This window comes from Miniopterus schreibersii (assembly GCF_964146895.1).
Source record: "Miniopterus schreibersii genome assembly, chromosome: 5".
Lineage (NCBI taxonomy): Eukaryota > Metazoa > Chordata > Mammalia > Chiroptera > Miniopteridae > Miniopterus > Miniopterus schreibersii.
Genome location: NC_138106.1, coordinates 17,757,272 through 17,771,729, shown reverse-complemented (window position 1 = coordinate 17,771,729; position 14,458 = coordinate 17,757,272). Strand labels below are relative to the sequence as shown.

General features: G+C 40.7%; 1 protein-coding gene across 4 annotated transcripts; it reads left to right on the top strand.

Annotated features, from left to right (window-relative positions):
• Positions 1-1,101: 1,101 nt before the first annotated feature.
• On the top strand, positions 1,102-14,458 carry LOC308557678 (protein C3orf33). Of its 4 annotated transcripts, none has more exons than XM_081138363.1 (5): positions 1,102-1,292; positions 3,006-3,065; positions 6,541-6,688; positions 10,499-10,659; positions 13,445-14,458. In XM_081138363.1, exons 1-5 carry the CDS (start codon positions 1,179-1,181, stop codon positions 13,832-13,834), a joined length of 873 nt encoding a protein of 290 aa, XP_080994489.1. In that variant the 5' UTR covers positions 1,102-1,178; the 3' UTR covers positions 13,835-14,458. The 4 variants fall into 4 exon arrangements, with proteins under 4 accessions (XP_080994489.1, XP_080994491.1, XP_080994490.1 ...); XM_081138364.1 differs by lacking the exon at positions 1,102-1,292 and adding an exon at positions 2,010-2,204; XM_081138365.1 differs by lacking the exon at positions 3,006-3,065.

Here is a 14,458-nt window from a genome sequence, read left to right as displayed (position 1 = left end):
GGAGACACAGTCCTGACCTGCAAACACCGGGGAAGGAAGGGAACGAAAAGAAAGCCTGCCTGCCAGTCTGCAAAACTACAAACCAGCTTTTATGTTGTATACAGTGAGGGCCTGCTTGAGACTGTGGCTTTGATACTTAAACGGAGAGGATTAGGAGCCGGCCTGAGGCGGTGGGCGGAGAGTCAGAGGAGGGGCCGGGGCTCTCCAGGCGGAGGCGGCAGTGAGTGCAGAGCCGTGAGGCAGGCGCCTGGCACGTGTGAGCACCGGCCGGGGTGCGCGGCTCGCTCCCGCGAAGCGCGTGAGGCGGGGCGGGAACGGGAAGCCGAGAGCGGGCCTCCCTCGCGCAGCCCCTTGGGCGCCTACGGCGTTCCGGCAGTGCGCACGCGGGGAGCCCCAAAGCAGAGGCCGTGCAAGGAAGTCTGCAGCCTCTGCCCTGACCCATCCTATGCCCAGCACAGTATTTAGCCAACACTTCATTTCAATTTCAAAACAGGGTCACTGCATATAAAAGTCTAGATTTGCAGCTCATCATGAAAAAAGCTGAAGATTTCTCCGGGCTAGACTCCAACTGCTTGGGGCAGGTTGGGTGTAATCCAACGGTGGGGTTCCGCCAGGCCAGTGCAAAGAGGGCAGGGGTGGAGGTTGCAGCTATTTTCAGGGGAGCGGCTATCACCCTAGAACAGACTCCGAGCGGGTGAGATGCGACCTGAAGACTCGAGCGCCGAGGAACAGGACGTGGCCGGGTGAGCTCAGAGAATCGCTGCCGAGCGTGGGGAGCGAGCTCCTGGTTTCCCTCCTGGCGGCACCCGCGGAACCACACTGCGGCCGGCTTCCCGCAGCAGGATCGAGAGCCCTTCAGGCTGCACCCGCCCCACGGGGGCACCCACGTGGTGGGAAAGCCCTGCAGAAGGCCGAGGGGTCGCCGCCCGGACGTCGCTCAACGGGCCCGCCCACCGGAGACGGAAGGAGGGAGAGGCCCGTAGTCGCGGCGCCCCAGCCCCCGGAGGGTCGCGGGTCCCCGCCGCCCGCGGGAGGAGCGCGGCGCCCCCTGCCGGCCCCCGGGGAGCGCGGCGCCCCCTGCCGGCCCCGGGGAGCGCGGCGCCCCCTGCCGGCCCCGGGGAGCGCGGCGCTCGGTCCCCCGCCCGGGGAGCGCGGCGCGGGCGCGGGGAGGCGGGAACATGGCGGGGCAGCCCGAGGGCCGGGCCTCGCCGCCGGCCGACCGGGACCGAGAGGCGCCTAACGTGGTGGCGCGGCTGTCGCAGTGGGCGGACGACCACCTGCGCCTCGTGCGGGTAGACCGCGGGCCCCGGCGGGGCGGCGGGGCGGGGAGGCCGGCGCGGCCTGGTGACCGCCGCCCGCGTGTCGGGACCGGGTCGCGGGACCCCGCGGAGGCCGAGCCGTGGGCCTCGCTGGCCTGGGGAGACCCACTTTCTGCCGTGTTCTGTTTTTCAAGGGAAGCGGGGAGCCCTGGATTCCTAGCGAGGGAGGGACGCCTCGGGCCACCAGCCGGGGAGGCTTGCGGCCGAGACGCCGCGGCGCCGGGAACACCCGGCTGGGGGCCGCACTGAAAGAAAGAGCGGAATCGGGGGGCTGCCCCGGGTGGATGTCGGGGAAGGTGCCGATAAGGAGTAGTTGGCGGTAAATGTTTGTTAGGAAAATCTAGAGACCCTTTTGGGCGCGTGAACTTGAAGAGGCCGGTTAGGCTCCTAGACGGAGCTGTGTGAACTCGGACGCGGTCCTTTGACTGCTGACGAGGCTGGCGCTCAGGGCTGGATGCGGGCGTCGCGGGTTGAAGGGAGATCAGGACTAGACACACTCCTCTGGGAACCATGAGCTGCGCACACCTGAAGGAGCATCTAAAGCTTGGATGACATTTTTGGAGCGAGTCAGAAAAACCACTGAAGTTGTAGTTTCGAACTGAGACCTGCGGGACTCTAACGTTCAGAAACTGGGGGGTGAAAAGGAGGCGGTCAGCAAAGACTAGGAGGGGACAGTGACAGAGGAGAGGAACACCGGCTGGCCTCGAAGCCAAGTGAAGAGAGTATTTTCAGAAGGAGTGGGTAACTTTGCTGAATTCCGCTGAGAAGTTGGATAGGATCACCAGCCTGCAAATGCCCTGCAGCCAAGCAGCACAAAGGGCTTGGACCGTGTTTGTTTTTGCTCAGGAGCGCAGCTCCAGACCTTACAGTACTGCCTGCCTCCTAGTAAGTGCTAGATAAGTAGTTGCAGCATTAATGAGTGCTGGATAAATAGTTGCAGCGTTAACTAATCAGGCCTCCACTCCTCCAGGTTAGCAGGAAGAGATGCCGGGTTATTTCAAATTGAAAATTACTTCAGCAGGATTGGGAGAGGAAACAGTGTTTAAGTTAATACAGGGATACATATTATTCCAAGTAACCCATCACAGAATGTACCTTGTGTATGCTTTCAACTTCATTTCTTATATACATAGTTGTATTTACTGATGGGACGCGTGTCAGATTCTCACTTTTGTTTAGGGAGTTGCAGGATTCTTATTTTTCAGTTAAATCCCTTTAGGTCTATTTCAGTTTAAATGAAACACTATGAAAACATTGCTAAGTTTTTCTCAACTATTTACCTACATATATAACCCAAAGTGCAGTATTTTAGGGTTTTGGTGATAAAGTTTCATACCAAATACTTAAATCTGCACTGTAGACTCAGGGCTATGTGAGTTACTGTGGGCATTAAACAAGAAGTATTAAACTGATTTTTGCTTTCAAGGAACTCATGGTAAAAGTAGTAACAATTAATAGAGAACAGTACCATATTATGTGAACAGTTACTGTGCATACCAGATTATTTGGGAGGAAAAGGAGAAGATTAATAGGTGGGCAGTTAAAGTTCTTTGGAAGAAGTAGGCCTTTAGTTGAAGAATGCCTCATTTGGACAGTTAGATATAGGAGGACACCCCTCCCCCATTAGTACTTTCACTGTTGTGAATAATAATTAATGAGAATTAATTATTAAATCTCTTTCTGAAGAACATTAGCTCCATAATGGCCGTAGCTGGAATAATGTTACTTCTAAGAAGTGTTCGACTGGTAAGTTAAATGAACAAGACATTATGAGAAGCAATATAGACAATGAAACAGTTAAATTTTTCTCACTCCAGACAGTTTTTATCTCAAGCAGTGTAGCATTTTGTTATTCACATTAGAAACATTTAAATAGTATTTTTAGAACAATGAACAATTAAGATCTTGTTTTAACAGTAACACATGCACAGTATTTTTTTGGGAAAGTAATTGCACAGCCTGTATTTCCGTAATCACTCTCTTCATGCTTAACAAGGAATCTGAAAAGGATTTCGTTTGCTAGAATGGTATAATCACTGAATTTGCATTTCAGACCTTGTGGGGTATCTCAAAACTGCCTTCTATAGTATAGTGGTTTTAGATTTAGATCACAGTTGAATTATGTCCCTTTGAACTGATTTATGCTTTCTCTGATTTGCAACAACAACCTCTAAGATCTGTTGGTCAATGACTAAAGCAAGATGTATGGTGTGAAAAAAATTAATGCTTCAGTTAGCATATTTTTTTGCACTTCCGATTGTGTTTTAATAATAAACGTGGAAATTCATTTGATATTTCAAATTTAAAAGTATTTTTTTATAACTGTACTTGCTATAGGATATAATTTTAGTGTTGTATCTGGCATTGATTTATTCTCTACATATTTATTTCCTACATTTATTATTTCTATATTGTTTTTTATTATCATTGACTACATAGCATTACTTACATCTTTTCCAACTGTTTCCTTTTACCCCTGACTCCATGTCTTTTCTTTTTTTAACTGCCTTGAACTTATTATTTTTTTAAATTTATCCTCACCTGAGGATATGTTCATCAGGTTTTTTTTAGAGAGAAGGGAAGGGAGACAGAGAGAGAGAGAAGGGGGAGCATCGATGTGAGAGAGAAACATTGATTGGTTGCCTCCTGTACGTGCCCCAACTGGGGATTGAACCCACAACCTAGGTATGCGCCCTGGTGGAGAACCTAACCCGCAGCCTTTCACTGTATAGGGCGACACTCTAACCAGCTGAGCCACACCGGGCAGGGCACCTTGAACTTATTTTTAACCTTACATCTAACAGGTTCTTTCTTATAACTCCATGATTTTGTAAGACATTTATTTTTAGCATAATATATATATATTTATTTTATATATAATATACATTATTTTTAGCATTTTATACATATATGTATATATATAACTGGAACTTTTGAGACTCGTTCTTTTCATTCTTTTTTTTCTTAATCTTAAAATCTATATATTTCATGCATTTTGAAGGTTTCGATTGCCAAAATATTAAATGATCTGATTAAGAGTTTGGGTAAGAATAGTGCAGAGGGATCATTTCTGTTGGTAGCCCTTAAAAAAATACTTAAATTAGTTTGGTGGGATGCAGCAGGAAGGCAGAAGTGGAAATCTTTCATTAGTTTTGAGGATAGTACAGGGAAGACTTTGACATTTCAGCCCATCATTCTTGTCAAGGTCTTTTTAAATACTAACTCTGACCTTTAGTGTTCATACTCTTCCAAGCACCAGACCATGCTGATGTTTCATCCTTATGATGTCAGTCTTGTCAGTGGCGATCATCTCAAACTGGAGAAGATCCAGGCCAGAGGCTCAGGGCTTACGCAGAGCACCCCTCCCGCTGGTACTTACGAGTTAATTCATCAGCGCTACTTTAGTGATGTCACCGGGAGCCATCCATGTGGACATGTGCCCAGATTTCTCTTTGTTTCACAGACTTTTCATAAACAGCTTTTGTCAGGTGACTCACTTAAACTCTTCATGGTTTGCTTTAGGATTTCTCCTCTCTTATTTACACTTTGCATATTTTACATTCTTTTTGTTGTTTTGTTTTTGTTTGTGTTGGTGCTGATAGAAAAAAGTTTGTAACACTCACCTACTTTTTATCTAGATCCACCAGTTAACATTTGTCACAGTTGTGTTTTGTCTTTCTCCCTCTGTGAAACCATTTGAAAGCAAGTTGAAGATATCAGGAATAAATATAAATACTTTACCGTGTACTTCCTAAGATAAGAATATGTTCTTGCATAACTACATTAATATTATCCCACCTAAAAAATTTAACAGTTTTACAGTAATACGATCTAAGATATAGTTCATATGCAGATTTACTTTCTCAAAATTTGTTTTGTAGCTGTTTTTATCCCAGCTGAAGATTACATCAAGGATCATGCATTGTATTTAGTTGCCATGTCTCTTTAGTCTTCTTTAATATAGAATATTACTGTCACCTTACCTTTATTTTTAATTTGTTTCTTGACACTGTCATTTGTGAAGGGCCCAAGCTAGTTGTCTTGCAGAATGTCCCACAGCCTGGGTTTGTGTGTTTCCTCATTGGACTAAGTGTGAACAGGAAGGTGGTGTATACTTCCTATTGTATTAAGAGGCTCATTACGCCAGTTTGTCCTATAACATTATCACACATAATTAATAATCCCTTAGTATTTAGACCCTATCCATATTAAAATTTCTTTGGTTGTCTCAATGTCGTCTTTTTTAAATAGATGATTTATTCCAATCAGGATTCAAATGGCCTAGATATTGTATTTGTTTGTTATATCTCTTAAGTCTCATTTATTTTTTAACAATCCCCCCCCCCAGCCATTGATTTGTTAGAGCAACCAAGTCATTTGTCCCATTGAATGTTCCACATTCTGGATTTGTCTGCTACAACATTTTTCTTGTGTGGATTTTTTTTTTGTAATATTTAGTTCAACTTTACTGTCTTAGGAAGTTGGGTACTAATTTGTCCTTCGTATGAGAAGGTCTTACTTAGCCATGATTATGAATGAAGCTCATCCCTGTGTCCCTATAGAATTGTTAACGTGGAAGACATAGGTACAAAATATTGACTAACTCTAGGGCATTAGGTATTTAATTAAGTTTCTAATGTTGACCTTTTTTTTTTTTTTCTCCTATGAGATAAAAAGAAAAAAAAGTCCTGTTGATTAAGAGTTCTAATTTAATCGTGCTCAGCTTGGTTTAGGTTTTCCCAAATGTACCTGCACGAATGGGTTGCACATCTATAGAATAGAATAGTGACTATTTAACCAGACTTGTGTGGTGCCAAGTACAGCTCTGTATTCGTTATACTCACTTCTTTTTGATGAATTGTGTCATATTTTGAGGATGTAAGCTTTTACTGTTATTTAAAATTTTTTCTTTATTGTTGAAAGTATTACAGATGTCCTCTTTTTTCCCCTATTGATGAGGATGTGAACTTCTAGAAGTTAGGAGTCTGTTTAATGTGCTCTATATCTTAGCTTGAAATAGTAAAATGGTGACAAAGATTTCTAAAGAATGTTCCTATAAACACTTTTGATTAAATCAAATTAAAATATTAATATAAAATTAAGAACCAAATAAAAAAGTTTCAATGGTTGTCTTCTTGTTATGTGTTTGGATAACAATTTAACACAGTTTTACAGTGAAATAATAATAAGATATTTTATTTTTCTCCTTGAAAATCATCAGACATCAAAATTTACAAGTTCTTCAGATATCCCAGTAGAATTTATAAGGAGGAATGTTAAACTACGCGGACGATTACGCCGAATAACCGAGAATGGTTTCGAAATTGAACATATTCCTATTACTTTGCCTATTATATCTTCATGGAGAAGTAAGTAAGGTGCAAATATAATAAGACTAAGTAACTATTTTAGTCTTCGTTTAGAAGAAGTTATAGATAAAATAGCAAAAAATGTCGTTTTAATTTTTAATAACTCCAAACTCTTGGCCTTACATACAAGGGACTATTTAACTTAGCTCCAGATTTCCTTTCTTCCTTCCCTCCTCTGTTTTCAACCACTCGTTATTTCACTCAGGCATTCAAGCTTTCGTTCCGCAGATACTGAGCACCTGTGATGTTCTAGGCCCTATACTGGCGTAGTGCTGAGCTGAACAAACAAGACCACTCTACCCCTCGGAGCTTACAGTCTAGGTGGAAGACAGACAGCAAACAAATGAAAATTATTCTAAGAGCTTTGAAGAAAAGGAGCTGGGTGCTAAGATGTGAATTACTGGGGGTCGTGTAGAGGGGGAACCTATACCTATAGCGTGGTCAGAGAAAGCCTCATCCAGGAGTTGCTATTTAACCAGAGACCTGAAGGATGAGAAAACGTGTGTAGGAATGAGCTTGGCCCTTTGGATAAGCCACATAAAGACTCCTGTGGCTGGGGCATAGGGAGGAAGGGTACAGGGGACCAAATGAGATTGGAAAGCTGGGAAGGGGCTGGCTTTTCCTGCTGGAAGTCCCAGCTCTCCCCATTTCATGTCAGAGACCCCCGCGACAGACCTTCCTGCCGTTTACATGTGTTCTCATGCCCCTGGGCACACTTCTTTCTCCTGTTGAACTCCAGTTGATTCTTTAGTATCCAGTTCAAATGTCAGGTCATCTGTGAAGCTTTCCTTGACTCCCAAGCAGAGTTGGCCTCTTTCCTACATTGCACAGCAATTTTACACCTGCAGTTACAGTACTGCGCCTCATTCTCCTGTGGTCTTGTGTTTAGGGTTACACCGTCCCACTGAACCGAGTCCCTGGTGGGCAGGGACGTTTTCATCTATCTACTCACTCATAGTCCCTAAAAAATAGTTGTTAGCCAATAGTTGGTAAAATTTTTCAAATGAATTTAGTTATATTTAAAGATATCAATATTATTTTAATTTTTTAAAAAATATACCTTTATTGATTTCAGAGAGAGGAAGGGAGAGGGAAAGAGAGAGATGGAAACATCAGTGATGAGAGGGTCATTGCTCGGCTGCCTCCTGCACGCCCCTGCCTGGAGATCGAGCCTGCAACCCGGGCATGTCCCCTGACTGGGAATCGAACTGTGACCTCCTGGTTCATGGGTCGACACTCAACTACTGAGCCACGCCGGCCAGGCTCGTACTATTTTTAAAAAAAAAACCTTAATACTATTTAGTCAATGAGTTTCCTACCTACCTGATGGAGCAGAAATATAACAAATTCCTCAGTGGTGGTTTCTTCAGTATTCATCTCATGTCTGCAGTTTTTTTCCAGGCCACATGTTCTTCCCCTTACTTGACATGCTCAGACCCTACTCCATCGCCTGCTTCTCTGTTCGTTCTATAAAACCCAAATCCTGCCCTTTCCTCAGAGTGCTCTTGGGCCCATGTTGCTTTCCCCTTATAACCTTTCAGTATCATCTGTCATCCTGTCCCGTATGAATTGGGCTTTTTATTTAGAGGTGTGCATAAAAGATTTGTTGAAGGACTGGGAGGACTGAAGGATTCATATCACAGAAACAAAACAAATTAAAAACTATAAGCTTTTCAAAATAACACCTAATTTTTCAAAAAAGCTTGACTGTTTTGGTGATAGGATATCATAGATATTACTTACATTATTCCGTAGATTTGTTCCTGAAAGGTATATCTTTAAAAGCTTATTGACCATATCCTATTTTAAATGCTCAATGGGGAATTTACTAATTTTTTAAATTTTTTTTAATTGATTTTTAAAGAGAGAGGAAGGGAGGGGGCGAGAGAAAAAGAGACATTGATGTGAGAGTGAGACATCTGTCGGCTGCCCCTGCTTGCCCCTGACTGGGCATGGAGCCCACACCTGGGCAGGTACCCTGGCTGGGAATGGAACCGGCCACCTTTACGTGCCCAACAAACTGAGCCACACCAGCCAGGGTGGGAATTTACTGATTTTTTTAAAAAAATATATCTTTATTGATTTCAGAGAGAGGACAGGAGAGGGAGAGAGAGACAGAAACATCAATGAGGAGAGAGTCACTGGGAATCGAGCCCGCACGCGGGCATGTGCCCTGAGCCCTGACCGGGAATCTGACCTCGACCCCCTGGATCCTGGGTCAATGCTCAACCGCTGAGCCACGCCCGGCCGGTGGGAATTTACTGATTTTAAAGGAAGCCAATGACCTGTCAAATGAAGAATTAAGTCATTAATATTTTTTTTTTCCTTTTTTTAAAAATTAAATTTATTGAGGTGACATTGGTTAATAAGATTATGTAGGTTTCAAGTGTATATTCTTCTATGAAACATGATTCATATACTGCGTTGTGTAAGGACATTAATACTTAAGGTTGATAGTGTTGAATTAGATCCATGTTTTTGGTCCCAAAAGCTTTGGTCTCGAAAACCGGAGCATGTTTTATTGGAAGACGGTTGGTGTTTATGGTAACATTAAAGGATTGGAGAGAGAACCCAGAATCTTCAGGCTTCTCTAACTCATTATGTACTAACAATAAGAATTCATCTAATCTTTATATATATATTTATCGATTGATTTCAGAGAGAGGAAGGGAGAGGGAGAGGGAGAGAAAAACATCAGTGATGAGAGTCATCATTGATCGGCTGCCTCCTGCACGCCCCTTACCGGGAATGGAGCCGGAAACCCCAGCATGTGCCCTGAGCGGGAATCAAATCGCGGTCTTCAGGATCCTGGGTCGATGCTCAGCCGCTGAGCAGTGCCGACTGGGCCATCTAGTCTTTATTATATTTTTTGCCACAACCTAACATGTATATTTACTATATCACAGATTTTTGCTAAAGGCATAATCTTCTACTTACACCTGTTGATACTTCTCTAATTGAAACCTTAGGACTGGTTTCAAGAAGCTCATGTCCTAAAGAAAATGGTTTTTTATTATCAAATAATATTGTAGCATCGATGTCTAGGATATCTTCTTGAACACAAATTTTTTCCCCCTAGAGATTAGATGATTTAACTTTATAACTTAAGCTATTTGTATACAATCTCAACATATGTTAAATGTATACTTTCTTTAAAAAAAAGACATTAAAATTTTTTTGTCATGCATATCCCTGTTTGGAAAGTTATAAACTTTTCTTAAAATCCTGTATTAAAGTTAAATTGGTTAAAATTTTATCAAGGGTTTGGGTAAACAACTTTAACATTATGTTGTTTTGAATATAAATTAGTAATATTGTGTCTGGAAGTCAGTTTTACAAAATATATAAAAACATTAATAATAACAATATTTATTGAGATGGGAAGATATCCTCAATAAGCTGTTAAGTGGAAAAGCAGTTTATACAGTTTTATTAGTAGTAAGAGCCCATATTATTAAACTGTCTGTCTATAGATTTATGTGTGTGTATATATACATCTACATCCCCCTATATATAGATATAGGTTATATCTATATCTATAAATAAGTCTGGAAGGTTTTTTAAAAAAGGGTGAATTGGTTAAACCCTACATCCTGTTGTAGAGACTGTAGTGGGTTTTGAAATTATTCCATCTGTTACATATTTATTATTTTAAAAGAAAATGAATATAGAAATAAATAGACATATCTAGAGAGTCTGGGTATTTATAAATAAACATAATACATTTAGTTGGTTTGGGGGGGCTAAAGGATTTTGTGATTTGCATTCACAACATGGTATTAAAGCTACACTCCTCTCTAACCTTTTTAGAAGAGCCATGTGGTGTTTTACTGGTTAAGCTGGCTGGAGTGGAACTTACTGAAACAGGGAAGGTGTGGTTACAAAAAGAACTAAAACCTTCCCAACTACTGTGGTTCCAACTTCTTGGAAAGGAGAATTCAACACTCTTTTGCTACCTTTTAGTGAATAAGGTAAGTATGTGAAGAAATGAGCAATATTTTATTCTTTTTATTTATACCACAAATATGTCCTTAATTAGAACCTTGGATATATAGTAGGACTGAATATTTTCGTCTTTTTAAACTGCTACACATAATGATTATGTTTAGAGAACCAGGAGTTTCATATATAAATTTTATTAAAAAAATTTTAGTTATATATGTTTATTATAAAAAATAGAAAATTAAGAAAAAGGAAACATTTAAAATTATTAATGACTCTGGACATCACTAATTTTAGGAGAATCTTTATACATTTATTTATGTTATGAGAATATGACATCACACTTGTTATTAGAAACCACTTGTTGATGATGCTTGTCAACTGGAAACCACAGGGTATTTTCTGAAGGTAAATATTGCTCAGTTTTTAACTCTATAAAGTTGAGCATATTTATTTATTTATTTTTATTTTTTAAAATATATCTTTATTGATTTGAGAGAGAGGAAAGGAGAGGGAGAGAGAGAGAGAAACATCAATGATGAGTCATTGATCGGCTGCCTCCTGCACGCCCCCGACTAGGGATTGAGCCCGCAACCCGGGCATGTGCCCTGACCGGGGATCGAACTCCGATCGCCTGGATCCTAGGTCAACGCTCAACCACTGAGCCCGGCCGGGCAAGTTGAGCATATTTAAATACTAGTTATGATAGTAGGCAGTCATCTGAAAACCTTGCCTCAGAGTCATCTTACCGTTATGACTGGCCGCAGCCCTTGTGTAACTGGGATGCCCAGAGCTCCATCTGTGCTGCTGGTGTCCTGTCGCTGTCCTGAGTCCTTGGATGTGCCTTACTCCTTATTTTTAGTGGGTGATTACTGAAAAGAGAAAAAAAAAATAGAAAAATTAAATGGTTGAAATGTTATGAAATGTTTTTCAAATAGTTGAAAAAAAACAGAAAAATTAAATAGTTGAAATATAATATTCAGTCCTATATATCCAAGGTTCTAATTAATGACATATTTAAGAATATTTTCTCTTATTTTTAAAGTCCCTTATTATATAATAAACAAGAGTAATTTGAAGAAAAATAACCTTACTTTAAAGTGATTAGAATTGTAACCATTTTAATTCTTAAGTTTTTGAATTATTAATAGGAAGCCTAATGGAATCCGTTCTTTTTTGCATGTCCACATCACATTCATTTCTAATCAAAACAAGAATTATCCAAAGCATCTTACATTTAAAGTAAATTAATGATACAAAATTATATAAAAGATGCCAAATGTCTTTAAAAAACATTATCTTCTCTTTTAAGTTGAGGATTAGATTTTATTCTTCCTCAAAACCACCCTATGGAGTCACTGTTTTTATTCCCATTTATAGATGGGACTCAGGGTAACCAAGTGGCAGAGCCTGTATTCAAACCCAGCTCTTCCTGGCTCCTGAGCCCACACTTCACCTTAAATATTTTACCTTATATTGCTTTCTAGCAGGTGGCCAAACTGTGCTCTATGTATGTGGTGATAATTTACATCTGTTGAATTTCACTAATGTGGGAGGTTGAATTTTAATTATTTTGATTTTTGGTTTAATGGAATGAGCTCTTAAAATTTAAATGATTGAGCCCAGCTGGGCGTGGCTCAGCGGCTGAGCATCGACCTAGGATCCAGGAGATTGTGGTTCGATTCCTGGTCAGGGCACATGCCCGGGTTGTGGGCTCGATCCCCAGTCGGGGGCGTGCGGGAGGCAGCCGATCAATGACTCATCATTGATGTTTCTGTCTCTCTCCCCTCTCCCCTCTCCCCTCTCCCCTCTCCCCTCTCCCCTCTCCCCTCTCCCCCCTCCCCCCTCCCCCTCCCCCTCCCCCTCCCCCTCCCTCTCCCTCTCCCTCCCTTTCTTTGAAATCAATAAAGAGATATTAAAAAAAAAACTTCAAAAAAAAATTTAAACGATTGAGAAAAATACGAAAAACATTTAAAAACTGTATTTATTAAATCCATAGCATCATATACCAAAAGCTACTGCATTTAAAGGAGCAAAGGGTCACTTTTTCTCTACATAGTCCTAGAAAATACCTCCTACTTTAAACCTGGAGTTTTCACATTTTTAGAATTTAACTGTAAATTACTTGTTTAATGAAGCTATGAAATTAATAATTTGTTAAAATCCCACGAGGACTATAGAAATAGCTAAGCAGGATCTCCTTTACATTGTAAATTAGTGTGTGGGAGGCAACATCCCATTTTTCCGGTTTCACTAGGAGGTGAGTGATTCCATGAATGAAATTTTCTAAAGGATGGCGATTCCAGGCCAGGCCTATTTTTATGTTAATTATTACCTGGAAAGTCTTTAAAAAATTCATTTACATGCCAGTGCTTCCTAAACACTGAAATTCTGAACCTAATTTAACAGTTCCATGATACTCAGTGCATTTTGCATTTGCCTGCTTTTTAGTTTCTTTTGCTGTGGCCTCCTGTCATTTTGCCTTTGTTGTGTGATCCATTCCCCCACCAAACAACAAACAAAAAACACTTTTTACACTCCAGTGTTTCTGCTCCTCTTTGGGTTAGACCACTGAGGCTTTTTAGAACAATATGTTAAAAAACAGGCAATTGACTTTGAGCGAAGATCTCTTCTAGTAATGAAATTCTTGGATTTAATATTAGCCGTTTTAAGCTCTTGGGGACCCTTTTGCTTTTTGGTTTTTGTTTTTTTGAGGACTAAAGGTGCTGAATGGCTGATTTTAAAGTAAATATATGTTGTGGGTATACCAGCAATTTTCTTAAATAACTGGCTTTTGTTATTTTTTTATTCTAGGGTAGATTTTTTAATGTGAGTCTGAATGAAGAAATTTTGAGAAGAGGCCTTGGCAAAACTGTTCTTGTTAAAGGGCTAAATTATGATTCTAAAATATATTGGAAAATTCACAGAAACTTACTTAAAGCTGAATTAACAGCCTTAAAAAAAAGAGAAGGACTATGGAAGGAAGAATATGAAAAAGAAAGTTATTTGGAAAAATTCAAAGGCTCCTGGAGAGAAATATGGAAAAAAGACAACTATTTAAAAAAAAATGGATCAGATTTCAACTTGAAAAAAGAAAGTTATTATGACAGATTTAGAAGTACTTACGAAGCATGGAAAGACAACTCCTTAACACTGAAGTTCAGAGAACTTATGAGTCGCATACACTTCCGTAGGAAAGGGTGAAATATTCCAAGAGGCCTGGAGGGGACCTACTCTGTAAAGAATAAAATATGTAAATATATGGATATTTTTCATTGAGTTGAAATGGCAATTTCCCAAAATGATCAAAGTTGTATTCTGATGGTATTTAATATTTAAGAGATGATTGTTATAACAATATCAGAATAATTTAAACAAATTGTGATTAATCTGCTTATAGGAAAAATGAAACACTCTATAAAAACTTACCAGGTTGGCCTGGCCAGCATGGCTCAGCGGTTGAGCGCTGACCTAAGATCCAGAAGATCGAGGTTCGATTCCCTGTCAGGGCACATGTCTGGGTTGCGAGCTCGATCTGCAGTCGGGGGCATGCAGGAGGCAGCCGATCAATGGCTCTCTCATCATTGATGTTTCTGTCTCTTTCTCCCTCTCCCTTCCTCTCTCTGAAATCATATATTAAAAAAAAAAAACTCACCAGGTTGGAGGATATATACCTGTAGTGCTGGTATTTGAAGAGAGAGTTTAACTAGTGTGGGTCATTGTGTTATTTTTAGTTATTTTGGGCAGCCATATTTAATTTTTGTTTAAAGAGAATATTCCAGTTTTGTCAACTTTGATTATTTATAATAAAAGAGCTATTTATAACTC